The sequence below is a fragment of the Dryobates pubescens genome, chromosome 22 (assembly GCF_014839835.1).
Source record: "Dryobates pubescens isolate bDryPub1 chromosome 22, bDryPub1.pri, whole genome shotgun sequence".
In the NCBI taxonomy this organism is placed as follows: Eukaryota; Metazoa; Chordata; class Aves; order Piciformes; family Picidae; genus Dryobates; species Dryobates pubescens.
The window spans coordinates 14,277,470-14,294,566 of record NC_071633.1 but is presented as its reverse complement, the minus strand read 5'-3'; the positions used below and the strand labels follow the sequence as shown (position 1 = coordinate 14,294,566).

At 63.6% G+C, this 17,097-nt stretch overlaps 1 protein-coding gene across 1 annotated transcript; it reads left to right on the top strand.

Moving 5' to 3' along the window:
- The first annotated feature begins 864 nt into the window (after positions 1 to 864).
- OSBP (oxysterol binding protein) lies at positions 865 to 15,252 on the top strand. Its single transcript, XM_054171886.1, has 14 exons — positions 865 to 1,240; positions 1,937 to 2,145; positions 2,774 to 3,021; positions 4,610 to 4,808; positions 5,846 to 5,948; positions 6,044 to 6,098; positions 6,865 to 6,996; positions 7,786 to 8,031; positions 9,026 to 9,146; positions 9,244 to 9,347; positions 9,465 to 9,560; positions 9,656 to 9,837; positions 13,940 to 14,160; positions 15,109 to 15,252. The coding sequence occupies exons 1-14, from the start codon at positions 891 to 893 to the stop codon at positions 15,249 to 15,251; spliced, it is 2,409 nt and encodes an 802-aa protein (XP_054027861.1). The 5' UTR covers positions 865 to 890; the 3' UTR covers position 15,252.
- The last annotated feature ends 1,845 nt before the right edge of the window (positions 15,253 to 17,097 follow it).

Genomic DNA, 17,097 nt, shown 5'->3' with positions numbered 1-17,097 from the left:
CTTGGGGCCCAACCCTATGCAGGGCCAACCCCATACTTCTATGCACCTCTGTCTCTGGGCCACACTCTACCTTTATGCTCCTTCCTGGACTCCAGGGACCTTACTCCCCAACCCCTGGGGGCTTTTGTTCCTGCTCCCTTCACCTCTGGGACCCTCTCCCCATCCCGAGGACTCCACCCTAGAACCCTCCTCCCTACCCCCGGGCTCCATCCCCGCCCCTAGAACCTCATCCCCGACCCTCCACTCCCTGACGTCTTCCTCCGTGGACTGCCCTCCTGCCGCCGAGAACGATCCCAACCCCCACAGGGCTCACGGTGCCCCCAGTCTGGGCTAGGCCTTCCCGGGGGTGGGTTTAAGGAGCAGGCCCCTCGGTAGGGGACGGGTTCGCGGAGGGGAGGGCAGAACCCAGGGGAGGCCCGGAAAGCGTACCCCCAGAGGCTGGGCGACCGCCGATGGCGGGGCCCTGGCCACGGTCAAAGGTCAGAGGTCACCGTCCCCCTCCCCGCTGGCAATGCATCAACCAATGGCGACGCGAGTAAGAGGAGGCCCCGCCCCCAGGCCAATCACTGTCGGGATGAGTCACCTCTCCACCGCGCGGCCGCGCGCCTGATGTCAGTGACGCGCGGCTCCCCTATGGTTGGCTCTCCGTCAAGACAGACAGGCGGGTGGACCAGTAAGGAAGCGGGGCGGGGAGAGTTGCCTCAGGATCTTCGGCGCAAGCGCCTCATGAACGAATGGGAGTGCAAGCACCGCCCCTCCCGGTCAGCAGCACCAATCAACCCGCCGGGGCGGGACGCACAGGGATCTCTGAGGCCAATGACACGCCGCCGGGGGCGGGGCGTGTGACGGCAGGGCGGCGGGGGCGGTGCGGCGGGGAGGCGGCGGCGGCGATGGCGGCGGAGCTGCGAGCGGCGGCCGCGGGGCCCGGCCCGGCGGCTGCGGTGGCAGCAGCAGCAGCGGCAGCGCTGCCCGGCCCTATGGCGCTGCCCGCTGCGCCTGGTGCGGCCCCGGCTCTGCCTTCACCGGCGGCGGGTGGTGGGGCGGGTCCAGGCCCAGGGGCGGGTGCGGCGACGGCGGCAGCAGCGGCGGCGGCGGGGGGAGGAGGAGGAGGTGGTTCTGGGGCGGGTGGTGCTGGGTCCGGTTCGGCCCGTGAGGGTTGGCTTTTTAAATGGACCAACTACATCAAAGGCTATCAGCGCCGCTGGTTCGTACTCAGCAACGGGCTCCTCAGCTACTACCGGTACGTACCGGGGACCCCCGCCGCCCATACCGGTACCGAGGCCGTGGCCCTGCTCCCACGGAGCTTTCCCGTGATTGCGTTACCGGCCCCTTCCCCTTTGTGTCACTACACAGGGACACCTGAGCCCGGTCATGGTGGCCGTGCCCCTCCCTGGCCCTTCATTATTCATGGAGGGGAACCGGAGCTTGCAGGCAGCTGCCAGCTCCGGTTACAGCCTGGCGGGCGGGCAGGGGGAGAGCGCTGACAGCCCCGTCTGGGGTGTTCTGGGTGGCTGGGTCCCACCCTGTCCCCGGCAGGTCCGGGTCCGGTGACGTGGAAGGGGTGTGCCAGGCTGGCACGGCCCCGTACCGGGTTGGCACAGTCCCGTGCTGGGTTGGCACAGCCTCATACCGCACCAGGACGCTTCTGTCCCCTCCCGGAGGCACCGACCAGAGCTGCACGGTCGTCCCCGAGCCCTCCCTGGCGGTTGTGACCCTCTTCCCCCAACACAACGGTGCCAGCCTTGGCCCTGTTCCCGCTTGGCAAAGCCACCGGGAGCTGGTGCCCTATTAATAGCCCTGCCTGCAGGGTGCAGAATTCTAGGCCCCCTCTCCATGGGAGCCCGAGGGGCTTGGGCACTGCCTGGGCCAAGCTATGGGCCGTTTCCTTTCTCCAGCCCCCTGTCACCGTGTCCCTCATCCTGCCCCCTCCCCCCAGATCCAAAGCGGAGATGAGGCACACCTGCCGTGGCACCATCAACCTGGCCACGGCCAACATCACCGTGGAGGACTCCTGCAACTTCATCATCTCCAACGGTGGGGCCCAGACCTACCACCTGAAGGCCAGCTCAGAGGTGGAACGGCAACGCTGGGTCACTGCCCTGGAGCTGGCCAAGGCCAAAGCTGTCAAGATGCTCGAGGAGTCAGGTATGGCCCTCGATGGTGTCCCTGCAGCCACTCAAGTGTCTGTCAGCCACTTGCTACACCTTGACAGGTCCTCCTCCAGGGGGCCAGGGGTTGTTTTGTTCCTCCTCAAACGTGACCCTGTGTCCCCATCCTGCTGCCAAGCCCTTTTCTCCTGCTGGCTCTCTCCCGTCCTTCTCTCTGCCTGGTTGAGGTGCTGGGTGGTGACAGTGTCACGGCATGTGGCTTGTGGTACTGGTAGCCGCCCCCTGAGCGGGGTTTGGGATGAGGTGGCCGTGCCCATCCACGTGTGAGCCTGGCAGCGCTCTCCTGTCCTTCCCTGCTGCCCAGCTTTGGCTTGAGGAGCAGCCTGGCACGTGTACCCAGCGCCTGTGCCAGGTCATCAGCCATCTGCTCCGAGCTGCCACTCCTTGCTGTGACATTGCTGTAGCGGTGGCCTGCAGCATCCCACCTGCGGCTCCCAGCCCTCAGGGAGCGGTCAGGCTCCTGCTGTGGCCCCATCTTGGCAAACCTTGGTAGACCTCCAGCTATTCCCTCATCTCCTGGGGGGGTGGGGAAAAAGAGAAGCCCCCACCAGGGCCCCCGCCGCTGCCCCCTTGGAGCCGCCCTCACGTCCCCTCCTCCCCGGCAGACGACTCCGGTGACGAGTCGGTGTCGCAGACGGACAAGACAGAGCTGCAGAGCACGCTGAGGACCTTGTCCAGCAAGGTGGAAGATCTGAGCACCTGCAACGACCTGATAGCCAAGCACGGCACGGCCCTGCAGCGCTCCCTCAGCGAGCTGGAGACCCTGCGGCTGCCGGCCGAGAGCACCGAGAAGATCAAGCAGGTCAACGAGCGAGCAACCCTCTTCCGTATCACCTCCAACGCCATGATCAACGTGAGTCCGTGCTGGGGAGGGTCCTGGGGGGCTTTGGACCCCTCCTTAGGCGGACCATCCGCTCAGGAGTGCTGCATCCAGCTCTGGAGCGCTCCGCGCAGGAAGGACATGGAGGTGGTGGAGTGTGGGTCCAGAGGAGGCCGTGAAGGTGGTGAGGGGGTTGGAGCAGCTCTGCTACGAGGACAGGATGAGGGAGCTGGGGGTGTTGGGCCTGGAGGAGAGAAGGCTCTAGGAGGACCTTAGATTGGCCTTCCAGTAGCAGAAAGGGGGCTGCAAGGAGGCTGCAGAGGGACTGTTTGCAACGGCCTGCAAGGACAGGATGAGGGGCAATGGTTGGAAATGAGAGCAGAGCAGGTTGAGATTGGCTGTGAGGAACAAGGTGTGTGCCCCATGAGAGAAGAGGAGATTTAGATTGGCTGTGAGGAACAAGTTGTGCACCAGGAGAGCAGAGCAGGTTGAGATTGGATGTGAGGAACAAGTTGTGCACCAGGAGAGCAGAGCAGGTTGAGGTTGGATGTGAGGAACAAGTTGTGCACCAGGAGAGCAGAGCAGGTTGAGGTTGGATGTGAGGAACAAGTTGTGCACCAGGAGAGCAGAGCAGGTTGAGATTGGATGTGAGGAACAAGCTGTGCACCAGGAGAGCAGAGCAGGTTGAGGTTGGATGTGAGGAACAAGCTGTGCACCAGGAGAGCAGAGCAGGTTGAGGTTGGATGTGAGGAACAAGTTGTGCACCAGGAGAGCAGAGCAGGTTGAGGTTGGATGTGAGGAACAAGTTGTGCACCAGGAGAGCAGAGCAGGTTGAGATTGGATGTGAGGAACAAGCTGTGCACCAGGAGAGCAGAGCAGGTTGAGGTTGGATGTGAGGAACAAGCTGTGCACCAGGAGAGCAGAGCAGGTTGAGGTTGGATGTGAGGAACAAGTTGTGCACCAGGAGAGCAGAGCAGGTTGAGGTTGGATGTGAGGAACAAGTTGTGCACCAGGAGAGCAGAGCAGGTTGAGATTGGATGTGAGGAACAAGTTGTGCACCAGGAGAGCAGAGCAGGTTGAGGTTGGATGTGAGGAATAAGCTGTGCACCAGGAGAGATGAGCAGGTTTAGATTGGCTGTGAGGAACAAGCTGTGCACCAGGAGAGCAGAGCAGGTTGAGATTGGATGTGAGGAACAAGTTGTGCACCAGGAGAGCAGAGCAGGTTGAGGTTGGATGTGAGGAACAAGTTGTGCACCAGGAGAGCAGAGCAGGTTTAGATTGGCTGTGAGGAACAAGCTGTGCACCAGGAGAGCAGAGCAGGTTGAGATTGGATGTGAGGAACAAGTTGTGCACCAGGAGAGCAGAGCAGGTTGAGGTTGGATGTGAGGAATAAGCTGTGCACCAGGAGAGATGAGCAGGTTTAGATTGGCTGTGAGGAACAAGTTCTGCAGCCAACAGGTTGCCCAGGGAGGTAGTTGAGGCTTCATCCCTGGAGATACTCAAGGTCAGGCTCAACAAGGCTCCAGTGGAGGCTGTCCCTGCAGGGGGGTTGAACTAGATGACCTCTGGAGGTCCCTTCCAACCCGAACCCTTCCGTGAGGCACCGCTTTCCCTCCGCCAGGCCTGCAGGGATTTCCTGGTGCTGGCCCAGACCCACAGCAAGAAGTGGCAGAAGTCTCTGCAGCACGAACGGGACCAGCGGATCCGGCTGGAGGAGACCCTGGAGCAGCTGGCCAAGCAGCACAACCACCTGGAGAGGGCGTTCCGGGGTGCCACCGTCCTGCCCGCCAGCGCGCCGGGCACCGGCGGCTCCGCCAAAGGTACAGCCGCGGCTTCCCGCCCACCCCCGGCTGCTGGGGGACCGACGTCGCCCCCAGTTGCTTCCAGCCCCTTCCTCAAGCCAGGCTCAATGTCCTTCCTGTTGCTGAGAGTGAGCAGCAGAGGCTGTCTGGGGTCTCCTCCACAGAGCAAAACCTCCTTGCTCCATCCCCAGCTCCCCCTAAGCCTTCTCTGGGGTCTCCTCCACAGAGCAAAACCTCCTTCCTCCATCCCTGGGTCCCCCTAAGCCTTCTCTGGGGCCTCCTTCACAGAGCAAAACCTCCTTGCTCCATCCCCAGCTCCTCCTAAGCCTTCTCTGGGGCCTCCTTCACAGAGCAAAACCTCCTTGCTCCATCCCCAGCTCCTCCTAAGCCTTCTCTGGGGTCTCCTTCACAGAGCAAAACCTCCTTGCTCCATCCCCAGCTCCTCCTAAGCCTTCTCTGGGGCCTCCTTCACAGAGCAAAACCTCCTTGCTCCATCCCCAGCTCCTCCTAAGCCTTCTCTGGGGTCTCCTTCACAGAGCAAAACCTCCTTGCTCTATCCCCAGCTCCCCCTAAGCCTTCTCTGGTCTCTCCTTTACGGAGCAAAACCTCCTTGCTCTATCCCCAGCTCCTCCTAAGCCTTCTCTGGTCTCTCCTTCACGGAGCAAAACCTCCTTCTTCCATCCCCAGCTCCCCCCTAAGCTTTCTCTGGGGCCTCCTTCACAGAGCAAAACCTCCTTGCTCTATCCCCAGCTCCTCCTAAGCCTTCTCTGGTCTCTCCTTCACGGAGCAAAACCTCCTTCTTCCATCCCCAGCTCCCCCCTAAGCTTTCTCTGGAGTCTCCTTCACAGAGCAAAACCTCCTTGCTCCATCCCCAGCTCCTCCTAAGCCTTGTTTGCTGCCTCCTTCACGGAGCAAAACCTCCTTGCTCCATCCCTAGTTCCTCCTCAACATTGTCTGATGTCCCTCAGCACAGTGGGGTGGTGCCAGGTGATCCTCCAGTGAGGGGAGCTGGGAGGCACTTAACTGCCTCACTTACCCTCTCCCCTCCTTCCCAGACCCTTGCTGTCCTGCCAAAGGTGACCTGAGCGACGAGGACGATGACAATGAGTTCTTTGACGCCCCGGAGATCATCACCATGCCCGAGAGCATGGGCCACAAGTGAGTGGTGGGGCTCAGGGGCTGCCTTCCTTGCCTCCCACACACACACCCCCCCCGGCCTGGGGCTGATTTTGCCCCTCTTCATCCCACCCCAGGCGCACTGGCAGCAACATCAGTGGCACCAGCAGTGACATCAGCCTGGATGAGCAGGTAGGAGGGAGGGTTTCCACCTGGGTCTGGGAGGAACAGGGCTGGAAAAGAGACTTTTCCACCTGGGTTTGGGAGGAATGGGGCTGGAAAGGGGTTGTCTGCCTGGGTCTTGAAGGAGTGGGGGTGAAAGAGGGTTTGCCACCCAGTTTTTGGAGGAACAGGCTTGGAAAGGGCTTTTCCACCTGGGTCTTGGAGGAATGGGTTTGAAAGGGGGCTGTCTACATTGTTCTTGGAGGAATGGGTTTGGAAGGGGGCTGTCTACCTGGGTCTTGGAGGAATGGGTTTGGAAGGGGGCTGTCTACCTGGGTCTTGGAGGAATGGGTTTGGAAGGGGGCTGTCTACATTGTTCTTGGAGGAATGGGTTTGGAAGGGGGCTGTCTACATTGTTCTTGGAGGAATGGGTTTGGAAGGGGGCTGTCTACATTGTTCTTGGAGGAATGGGTTTGGAAGGGGGCTGTCTACGTTGTTCTTGGAGGAATGGGTTTGGAAGGGGGCTGTCTACCTGGGTCTTGGAGGAATGGGTTTGGAAGGGGGCTGTCTACATTGTTCTTGGAGGAATGGGTTTGGAAGGGGGGTGTCTACCTGGGTCTTGGAGGAATAGGTTTGGAAGGGGGTTGTCTATCTGGGTCTTGGAGGAATGGGTTTGGAAGGGGCTTCTCCATCAGGTTCTTGGAAGAGCAGGGCTGGAAGCGAGGGGGGCTGTGAGGTAGGGCCGGGTTGGAGGCGGTCACAGCAGCATCCCTCATCTCCATCCAACCCCCCCCAGTACAAGCACCAAGTGGAGGACACCAAGAAGGAGAAGAGAACCCGCATCCCCTACAAACCCAACTACAGCCTCAACCTGTGGAGCATCATGAAGAACTGTATCGGGAAGGAGCTGTCCAAGATCCCCATGCCGGTGAGCGGCCATGGGGAGGGGGTCACAGTCTCACAGTATCACTAAGGTTGGAAGAGACCCCAAGGATCATCGAGTCCAACCTGTCACCACAGACCTCAGGACTAGGCCATGGCACCAAGTGCCACATCCAATCCCCTCTTGAACCCCTCCAGGGATGGTGACTCCACCACCTCCCTGGGCAGCACATCCCAATGACGAATGACTCGCTCGGTGAAGAACTTTCTCCTCACCTCGAGCCTAAACTTCCCCTGGCACAGCTTGAGACTGTGTCCCCTTGTTCTGGTGCTGGTTGCTAGAGAGAAGAGACCAACCCCTTCCTGGCTACAACCACCCTTCAGGTAGTTGTAGAGGGCAATGAGGTCACCCCTGAGCCTCCTCTTCTGCAGGCTAAGCAACCCCAGCTCCCTCAGCCTCTCCTCACAGGGCTGTGCCCCAGACCCCTCCCCAGCCTTGTTGCCCTTCTCTGGACACCTTCAAGTGTCTCGATGTCCTTCTTAAACTGAGGGGCCCAGAACTGGACACAGGACTCAAGGTGTGGCAGAGTACAGGGGCACAATGACCTCCCTGCTCCTGCTGGCCACACTATTCCTAATGCAGGCCAGGATGCCCTTGGCCCTCTTGGCCACCTGGGCACACTGCAGGCTCATGTTTAGGCAGCTGTCAATCAGCACCCCCAGGTCCCTCTCTGTTTGGGAGCTCTCCAGCCACTCCGACCCCAGCCTGTAGCTCTGCATGGGGGACAGCCTGAAACCCTTCCCTTGGCTTTACTTCTCTTCCCCTTTCCCTCAGGTCAACTTCAACGAGCCGCTGTCCATGCTGCAGCGCTTGACGGAGGACCTGGAGTACCACGAGCTGCTGGACAGGGCAGCCAAGTGCGAGAGCTCTCTGGAGCAGCTGTGCTACGTGGCCGCCTTCACCGTCTCCTCCTACTCCACCACCGTCTTCCGCACCAGCAAACCCTTCAACCCCCTCCTGGGAGAGACCTTCGAGCTGGATCGGCTGGAGGAGAACGGCTACCGCTCCCTCTGTGAGCAGGTAGGGCAGAACAGGATACAGTCAGCCAGGCTGCAAGAGGCCTCACAGATCAGCCAGTCCGACCTACCACCCAGCACCATCCAATCGACTAGACCGTGGCGCCAAGCGCCCCATCCTGAGCGCCTCCCTGGGCAGCACATCCCCATGGCCAACCTCTCTTGCTGGGAAGAACTTCTTCCTCACCTCCAGCCTAAACCTCCCCTGGCACAGCTTGAGACTGTGGCCTCTTGTTCTGGTGCTGGGTGCCTGGGGAAGAGACCAACCCTCTCCTGGCTACAACCTCTCTTCAGGTAGTTGGAGAGAGCAAGAAGGTCTCCCCTGAGCCTCCTCTTCTGCAGGCTAAGCAACCCCAGCTCCCTCAGCCTCTCCTCACAGGGCTGTGCTCCAGACCCCTCCCCAGTTTTGTTGCCCTTCTCTGGACACCTTCCAGCATCTCAACATCTTTCCTAAACTGAGGAGCCCAGAACTGGCCACAGGACTCAAGGTGTGGCCTAAGCAGTGCTGAGCACAGGGGCAGAATGACTTCCCTGCTCCTGCTGGCCACACTCTTCCTGATGCAGGCCAGGATGCCCTTGGCCTTCTTGGCCCCCTGGGCACACTGCTGGCTCATGTTCAGCCTACTGTGGACCACTACCCCCCAGGTCCCTTTCTGCCTGGCTGCTCTCAGCCACTCTGCCCCCAGCCTGTAGCACTGCCTGGGGTTGCTGTGGCCTAAGTGCAGCCCCTGGCACTTGGCTGTGTTCAGTCTCCTGCCCCTGCACTCTGCCCATCTGCCCAGCCTGGCAGGGTGCCTCTGCAGAGCTCTCCTACCCTCCAACAGCTCAACTCCTGCCCCCCAGCTTGGTGTCATCTGCAAACTTGCTGGTGATGGACTCAATCCCCTCCTCTAGATCATCAATAAAGATACTGAGCACCCAGCCCTGCTCCTCCTAGGCCACCCACAGCCTTTGGGGTGGCCACTGGCGAGCTGTCCCCCGCTCTTTCTCCTGGCCAGGTGAGCCACCACCCGCCGGCCGCTGCCCACCACGCTGACTCCAAGCACGGCTGGACCCTTCGCCAGGAGATCAAAATCACCAGCAAGTTTCGGGGCAAATACCTCTCCATCATGCCCCTGGGTGAGGGCCAGGCTCCTAGGAGACCCTTTGTAGGTGGGTTTGGGAGAAGTTTGGGACGACCAGGAGGTCACAGCCGGCCTTCCCCTTCCCTCCTCAGGAACCATCCACTGCGTCTTCCACTCCTCCGGCAACCACTACACGTGGAAGAAAGTCACCACCACCGTGCACAACATCATCGTGGGCAAGCTCTGGATAGACCAGGTGGGGTGGAAGCCTAGGGGAAGGGGGCTTCGGGGGGCCTGCCTGTGGCACGAAGGGGATCACCCCCTCGTGCCTCAGGGGCCGGGCTTGGGTCCAAGCCTCTCCTTCCCTCCCCAGTCGGGCGAGATCGAGATCGTCAACCACAAGACCGGCGACAAATGCAACCTCAAGTTTGTCCCTTACAGCTACTTCTCACGGGACGTGGCCAGGAAGGTGGGACATGGGGAGAGGGCCTGGGACACCCTGGGGGGTGGGGGGGTTTAACTCCCCGGTGTCCTAGTTCAGGCTGTCCCCTGTCTCCCCCTCAGGTCACCGGGGAGGTGACGGACCCCTCCGGCAAGGTTCACTTCGTCCTGTTGGGCACTTGGGACGAGAAGATGGACTGCTACAAGGTGACGCTGGGCGCTGGGGACAACGGCGGGGAAGGGCGGCAGAGGGCCCACGAGGCTGAGGACAGCAAGGTCCTGCTGTGGAAGAGGAACCCACTCCCGTGAGTGAGGGGAGAGGGGCGAGGAAAGGCAGCCCCAAGAAGCGAGCGGGGCGGCCCGCTGCAGCCACCGGCTGGGAGGCGGGGGGCTGGGTCTCCGGGGCTGGGGGCTGGGTCTCCGGGGCTGGGGGCTGGGTCTCCGGGGCTGGGGGCTGGGTCTCCGGGGCTGGGGGCTGGGTCTCCGGGGCTGGGGGCTGGGTCTCCGGGACTGGAGGCTGTGCTGGTGCTAAGGGGTGGAGTTGGGTGTCTGCTGGAAGCCGGGTCTTGGGGGCTGGGTTTTGGAGGCTGGGCTTTGGGAGCCGGGTTCTAGGGGCTGGGTTTTGGAGGCTGGAGGCTGTGCTGGTGTGAAGGGGTTGAGCTGGCTGTCCCCTGGGACTGCAGGAGCCGTGCTGGTGGCAGGGGTTGAGCTGGGTGTCTGCAGGGGCTGTGCTGGTGGCAGGGGTTGAGCTGGGTGTCTGCAGGGGCTGTGCTGGTGGCAGGGGTTGAGCTGGGTGTCTCTGGGGGCTGTGCTGGTGGCAGGGGTTGAGCTGGGTGTCTCTGGGGGCCATGCTGGTGGCAGGGGTTGAGCTGGGTGTCTCTGGGGGCCGTGCTGGTGGCAGGGGTTGAGCTGGGTGTCTCTGGGGGCCGTGCTGGTGGCAGGGGTTGAGCTGGGTGTCTCTGGGGGCTGTGCTGGTGGCAGGGGTTGAGCTGGGTGTCTCTGGGGGCCGTGCTGGTGGCAGGGGTTGAGCTGGGTGTCTCTGGGGGCCGTGCTGGTGGCAGGGGTTGAGCTGGGTGTCTGCAGGGGCTGTGCTGATGGCAGGGGTTGAGCTGGGTGTCTCTAGGGGCCGTGCTGGTGGCAGGGGTTGAGCTGGGTGTCTGCAGGGGCTGTGCTGGTGGCAGGGGTTGAGCTGGGTGTCTCTGGGGGCCGTGCTGGTGGCAGGGGTTGAGCTGGGTGTCTCTGGGGGCCGTGCTGGTGGCAGGGGTTGAGCTGGGTGTCTCTGGGGGCTGTGCTGGTGGCAGGGGTTGAGCTGGGTGTCTCTGGGGGCTGTGCTGGTGGCAGGGGTTCAGCTGGGTGTCTCTGGGGGCTGTGCTGGTGGCAGGGGTTGAGCTGGGTGTCTGCAGGGGCTGTGCTGGTGGCAGGGGTTGAGCTGGGTGTCTGCAGGGGCTGTGCTGGTGGCAGGGGTTGAGCTGGGTGTCTCTGGGGGCCATGCTGGTGGCAGGGGTTGAGCTGGGTGTCTCTGGGGGCTGTGCTGGTGGCAGGGGTTGAGCTGGGTGTCTCTGGGGGCCATGCTGGTGGCAGGGGTTGAGCTGGGTGTCTCTGGGGGCCGTGCTGGTGGCAGGGGTTGAGCTGGGTGTCTCTGGGGGCCGTGCTGGTGGCAGGGGTTGAGCTGGGTGTCTGCAGGGGCTGTGCTGGTGGCAGGGGTTGAGCTGGGTGTCTCTGGGGGCCGTGCTGGTGGCAGGGGTTGAGCTGGGTGTCTCTAGGGGCCGTGCTGGTGGCAGGGGTTGAGCTGGGTGTCTGCAGGGGCTGTGCTGGTGGCAGGGGTTGAGCTGGGTGTCTCTGGGGGCCGTGCTGGTGGCAGGGGTTGAGCTGGGTGTCTGCAGGGGCCGTGCTGGTGGCAGGGGTTGAGCTGGGTGTCTCTGGGGGCCGTGCTGGTGGCAGGGGTTGAGCTGGGTGTCTCTGGGGGCTGTGCTGGTGGCAGGGGTTCAGCTGGGTGTCTCTGGGGGCCGTGCTGGTGGCAGGGGTTGAGCTGGGTGTCTCTGGGGGCCGTGCTGGTGGCAGGGGTTGAGCTGGGTGTCTGCAGGGGCCGTGCTGGTGGCAGGGGTTGAGCTGGGTGTCTGCAGGGGCTGTGCTGGTGGCAGGGGTTGAGCTGGGTGTCTCTGGGGGCTGTGCTGGTGGCAGGGGTTGAGCTGGGTGTCTGCAGGGGCCGTGCTGGTGGCAGGGGTTGAGCTGGGTGTCTCTGGGGGCTGTGCTGGTGGCAGGGGTTGAGCTGGGTGTCTGCAGGGGCTGTGCTGGTGGCAGGGGTTGAGCTGGGTGTCTCTGGGGGCCGTGCTGGTGGCAGGGGTTGAGCTGGGTGTCTCTGGGGGCTGTGCTGGTGGCAGGGGTTGAGCTGGGTGTCTGCAGGGGCCGTGCTGGTGGCAGGGGTTGAGCTGGGTGTCTCTGGGGGCCGTGCTGGTGGCAGGGGTTGAGCTGGGTGTCTGCAGGGGCCGTGCTGGTGGCAGGGGTTGAGCTGGGTGTCTCTGGGGGCCGTGCTGGTGGCAGGGGTTGAGCTGGGTGTCTCTGGGGGCCGTGCTGGTGGCAGGGGTTGAGCTGGGTGTCTGCAGGGGCCGTGCTGTGGCAGGGTTGAGCTGGGTGTCTGCAGGGGCCGTGCTGGTGGCAGGGGTTGAGCTGGGTGTCTGCAGGGGCCGTGCTGGTGGCAGGGGTTGAGCTGGGTGTCTGCAGGGGCTGTGCTGGTGGCAGGGGTTGAGCTGGGTGTCTGCAGGGGCTGTGCTGGTGGCAGGGGTTGAGCTGGGTGTCTGCAGGGGCTGTGCTGGTGGCAGGGGTTGAGCTGGGTGTCTGCAGGGGCTGTGCTGGTGGCAGGGGTTGAGCTGGGTGTCTCTGGGGGCCGTGCTGGTGGCAGGGGTTGAGCTGGGTGTCTGCAGGGGCTGTGCTGGTGGCAGGGGTTGAGCTGGGTGTCTGCAGGGGCTGTGCTGGTGGCAGGGGTTGAGCTGGGTGTCTCTGGGGGCCGTGCTGGTGGCAGGGGTTGAGCTGGGTGTCTGCAGGGGCCGTGCTGGTGGCAGGGGTTGAGCTGGGTGTCTGCAGGGGCCGTGCTGGTGGCAGGGGTTGAGCTGGGTGTCTCTGGGGGCCGTGCTGGTGGCAGGGGTTGAGCTGGGTGTCTGCAGGGGCTGTGCTGGTGGCAGGGGTTGAGCTGGGTGTCTCTGGGGGCCGTGCTGGTGGCAGGGGTTGAGCTGGGTGTCTGCAGGGGCAGTGCTGGTGGCAGGGGTTGAGCTGGGTGTCTGCAGGGGCCGTGCTGGTGGCAGGGGTTGAGCTGGGTGTCTGCAGGGGCTGTGCTGGTGGCAGGGGTTGAGCTGGGTGTCTGCAGGGGCAGTGCTGGTGGCAGGGGTTGAGCTGGGTGTCTGCAGGGGCTGTGCTGGTGGCAGGGGTTGAGCTGGGTGTCTCTGGGGGCCGTGCTGGTGGCAGGGGTTGAGCTGGGTGTCTCTGGGGGCCGTGCTGGTGGCAGGGGTTGAGCTGGGTGTCTCTGGGGGCTGTGCTGGTGGCAGGGGTTGAGCTGGGTGTCTGCAGGGGCCGTGCTGGTGGCAGGGGTTGAGCTGGGTGTCTGCAGGGGCTGTGCTGGTGGCAGGGGTTGAGCTGGGTGTCTGCAGGGGCTGTGCTGGTGGCAGGGGTTGAGCTGGGTGTCTCTGGGGGCCGTGCTGGTGGCAGGGGTTGAGCTGGGTGTCTGCAGGGGCCGTGCTGGTGGCAGGGGTTGAGCTGGGTGTCTGCAGGGGCTGTGCTGGTGGCAGGGGTTGAGCTGGGTGTCTCTGGGGGCTGTGCTGGTGGCAGGGGTTGAGCTGGGTGTCTCTGGGGGCTGTGCTGGTGGCAGGGGTTGAGCTGGGTGTCTCTGGGGGCTGTGCTGGTGGCAGGGGTTGAGCTGGGTGTCTCTGGGGGCTGTGCTGGTGGCAGGGGTTGAGCTGGGTGTCTGCAGGGGCCGTGCTGGTGGCAGGGGTTGAGCTGGGTGTCTGCAGGGGCTGTGCTGGTGGCAGGGGTTGAGCTGGGTGTCTCTGGGGGCCGTGCTGGTGGCAGGGGTTGAGCTGGGTGTCTGCAGGGGCCGTGCTGGTGGCAGGGGTTGAGCTGGGTGTCTCTGGGGGCCGTGCTGGTGGCAGGGGTTGAGCTGGGTGTCTGCAGGGGCCGTGCTGGTGGCAGGGGTTGAGCTGGGTGTCTGCAGGGGCTGTGCTGGTGGCAGGGGTTGAGCTGGGTGTCTCTGGGGGCTGTGCTGGTGGCAGGGGTTGAGCTGGGTGTCTCCTGGGGGCCGTGCTGGTGGCAGGGGTTGAGCTGGGTGTCTCTGGGGGCTGTGCTGGTGGCAGGGGTTGAGCTGGGTGTTCCCTGGGGCTGTGCTGGTGGCAGGGGTTGAGCTGGGTGTCTCTGGGGCAGGAAGCATGCAGAGAACATGTACTACTTCTCGGAGCTGGCTCTGACCCTGAACGCCCCCGAGAGCGGCACGGCCCCCACCGACAGCCGGCGGCGCCCGGACCAGCGCCTGATGGAGAACGGCCGCTGGGACGAGGCCAACGCCGAGAAGCAGAGGCTGGAGGAGAAGCAGAGGACCTCCCGCAAGCGGCGCGAGGCCGAAGCTGCCAGAGCCACCGAGGACGGTGAGCAGAGGCTCAGCCCCCCACAGGCTCAGCCCCCCACAGGCTCAGCCCCCCCAGGCTCAGCCCCCCCAGGAGCTTCAGCAGCGTCTGGAGGAAGAGGCTGAGGCAGCCCCAGGCGGGCAGTGGGGGGCACAGAGCTGGGGGGTGGCGGTGACGTGCAGGAGGCTCTGCAGAGGGGTCTGGGCAGGCTGGATCCGGGGTGGGCTCAGTGGGATGGGGCTCAACAAGGCCAAGGGCTGGGTCCTGCACTCGGGTCACAACCGCCCCAGGAAGGCTCCAGGCTGCAGAGAGAGGGGATGGAAACTGCCCAGGGCAGGTTGGCAACAGTGGCTGGAGATGAGCCAGGGGGTGTCTAGGTTGCCAAGGAGGCCACCAGCAGCCTGGCCTGGAGCAGCAAGAGTGTGGCCAGCAGGGCAGGAATTGTCCTCCTGGACTGTGCACTGCGAGGCCACAGCTGGAACCCTGGGGTCAGTTTTGTACTTCTTACTCCCAGAAGGACACTGAGGAGCTGGAGCAGGTCCAGAGCAGGACAACCAAGCTGGGGAAGGGTCTGGAGAACAGGGCTGGGGAGGAGCAGCTGAGGGAGCTGGGGGTGTTGAGCCTGGAGAGGAGGAGGCTGAGGGGAGACCTGCTGGCCCTCTGCAGCTCCCTGCAAGGAGCCTGCAGCCAGGTGGGGGTTGGGCTCTTGTGCCAAGGAACAAGGGACAGGACAAGAGGCAGTGGCCTCAGGCTGCCTCAGGGGAGCTTTAGGTTGGACATCTTTACCCAAAGGGCTGTCAAGGCCTGGCCCAGGCTGCCCAGGGCAGTGCTGGAGTCCCCATCCCTGGAGGGGTTGCGTAACGCTGTGGTGCTGAGGGCCGTGGTTTGGGTGGTGCCCTGGCCAAGCTCTCTTCCAAGCCCTGCCCTGGCTGCCTGCCCCTCACCCTGCCCGCTCTCTTTGCCCCCCAGGCACTCCCTACGACCCCTACAAGCCGCTGTGGTTCGAGCGCAGGAAGGATCCGGTGACGCAGGAGCAGGAGCACGTCTACAGGGGCGGGTACTGGGAGAGCAAAGACAGACAGGACTGGAGCTTGTGCCCGGACATTTTCTGAGCTGGGGCAGGGGGGGCCCCCAAAGAATGATGTGAGGAGAGGAGGAGGAGGAGGTGGGGGACACAGACACACACACAAAGAACCCCCCCTCAGCTCTGTCTGTCCGTCTTGTCTTAACCCCCTCCCCGTCCGTCCCCACGCCGAGCCGGGGTTGCCTTAACCCATCCAAACTGACCTTGAGCTGGGGGGGTTGCAGCCCCCCGTGGTGGGGGGAGGAGAGGGGGGGTGTATGGTTTCCCTCCACCTCCCCCCCCCCCCCCAGAAAAAACCCAACCAACCTTACCTGCTCCATCCTGGCGGGTTGGGAGGGGTCTCCTTTATCCCCCCCCCCCGCCATCCACATGCACTTCGTCCTCTTCCTGGCCCCCTCCCCACTGTAGGAGCCTCCCCCCCAGGGGTTGGGGGGCACAAACAGCCTCCCCCACACACACTCACACGGTTTTGGGGTGGGGTTTTTTGGGGGGGGGGAGGGAGGATTCAGGTCAGCTTGGCCACCCCCCCGGGGGGGGCAGGGGCTGGCACTGGGGTGAGCCCGAGGCTGGCCTTGGTCTCGTTTCCTTCCCTCCCCCCCCCTCTCCCCCAGCTTTATTTTCCTTTCCCCTTCCTCCCCAACCAGGAATTTGGGGTGCAGCAGGGGTGGGCTTCTCACCAGGGCCTCCACCCCAACCAGAGACTCAACAGCGCCCCCCCTCCCCCCCCCGAGGTGCCTTCCCCATAGAGCTTAGGACCAGGTGGGGGAGGGGAGGTTTTGGGGTCGTTCTTCGGGGGGGGGGGGGGGAGGGGGGAGGTGACTCTCTCCCCTCTATCCCTGGGGAGCAGCAGGCCCCTGCCCCCCCCAAACACTACAGAGACTTGATGGGGGGAGGGGAAGCAGGCAGGGGAGGGGGAGGGGGATGCCTCTGTGCCCCCAGACCTGAACCATGGAGGGGGGGGGGGGGGGGGGGGGCGGGGGGGTTGTCTGAGGCCTTTTTTGGGGTTTTCTTTTCTTTTCTTTTCTTTCCCCCTTTTTTTTTTTTTGTTTTTTTTTTTCTTTTCTCTCTCCAAGAAAATTAAATTAAAATCTGTGAATGCCCCACCCTGGCTGTGCCTGGCTTTAAAGGGGGGGGAGGGGCAGGGGGGGCATCGAGGTGAGGGGTTTAGGGACCCCTTCATCAGCAAGAGGCTGTGGATCATCACCTCAGAAAGTGGGGGGGGAGGGGAGGGGGTAGCAGCACCTCAGGATGAAAACTCTGCTGCTCTGCTGGCTGAGCTACCCCCAGGGGGGGCTGCTGGGGTAGCAGGGAGGGGGCACAGGCTCCCCAGCCTTCCTCCTCCTCTTCCTCCTGGCTGGGCCAGCACTGTGGGTACCTCCCTGTGCCTCCCCCACTCCCTTCCTGGGTGCTGTGAAGGCCCCCAGCCTCCCCCCCTCCAGTGTTTCTGGAGGTTCCTCAAGTGCCACCCTGATGCCCCCCTGAGGGGGAGGGGGCACAGCTCATGCCAAACCTTCCCTCCTCTGCTGCCCTGGGGTGGGCACTTGGCCAGAGTGTGGGACCCTCCACGTCTCCCCTCCCATCCCCCAAATCCCCTCAGACACCTTGGGGGGTGGGGGTCCTGGGGCAGGTTATTTCCTGTCCACTCCCCCCCTCCCCCCCCCCCAAAGAAAAAGGAGCCAGAAGTGGGGACACTCATCCAAGGGGTGACCCCTAAATCTTTAGGGGCTTGTGCCCCCCCTGCCCCCCTACTGGCTCACAAGGGTTCATCCTGGATGGGGTCCCCATGGGTGTGTTGTGTCCTGTCCAGAGCCCTGCCTGTTCCCCCCCCAGCTGTCCCTGTACCCCCATCCAAGCTCTTCCAGTTCCCTTCCAGT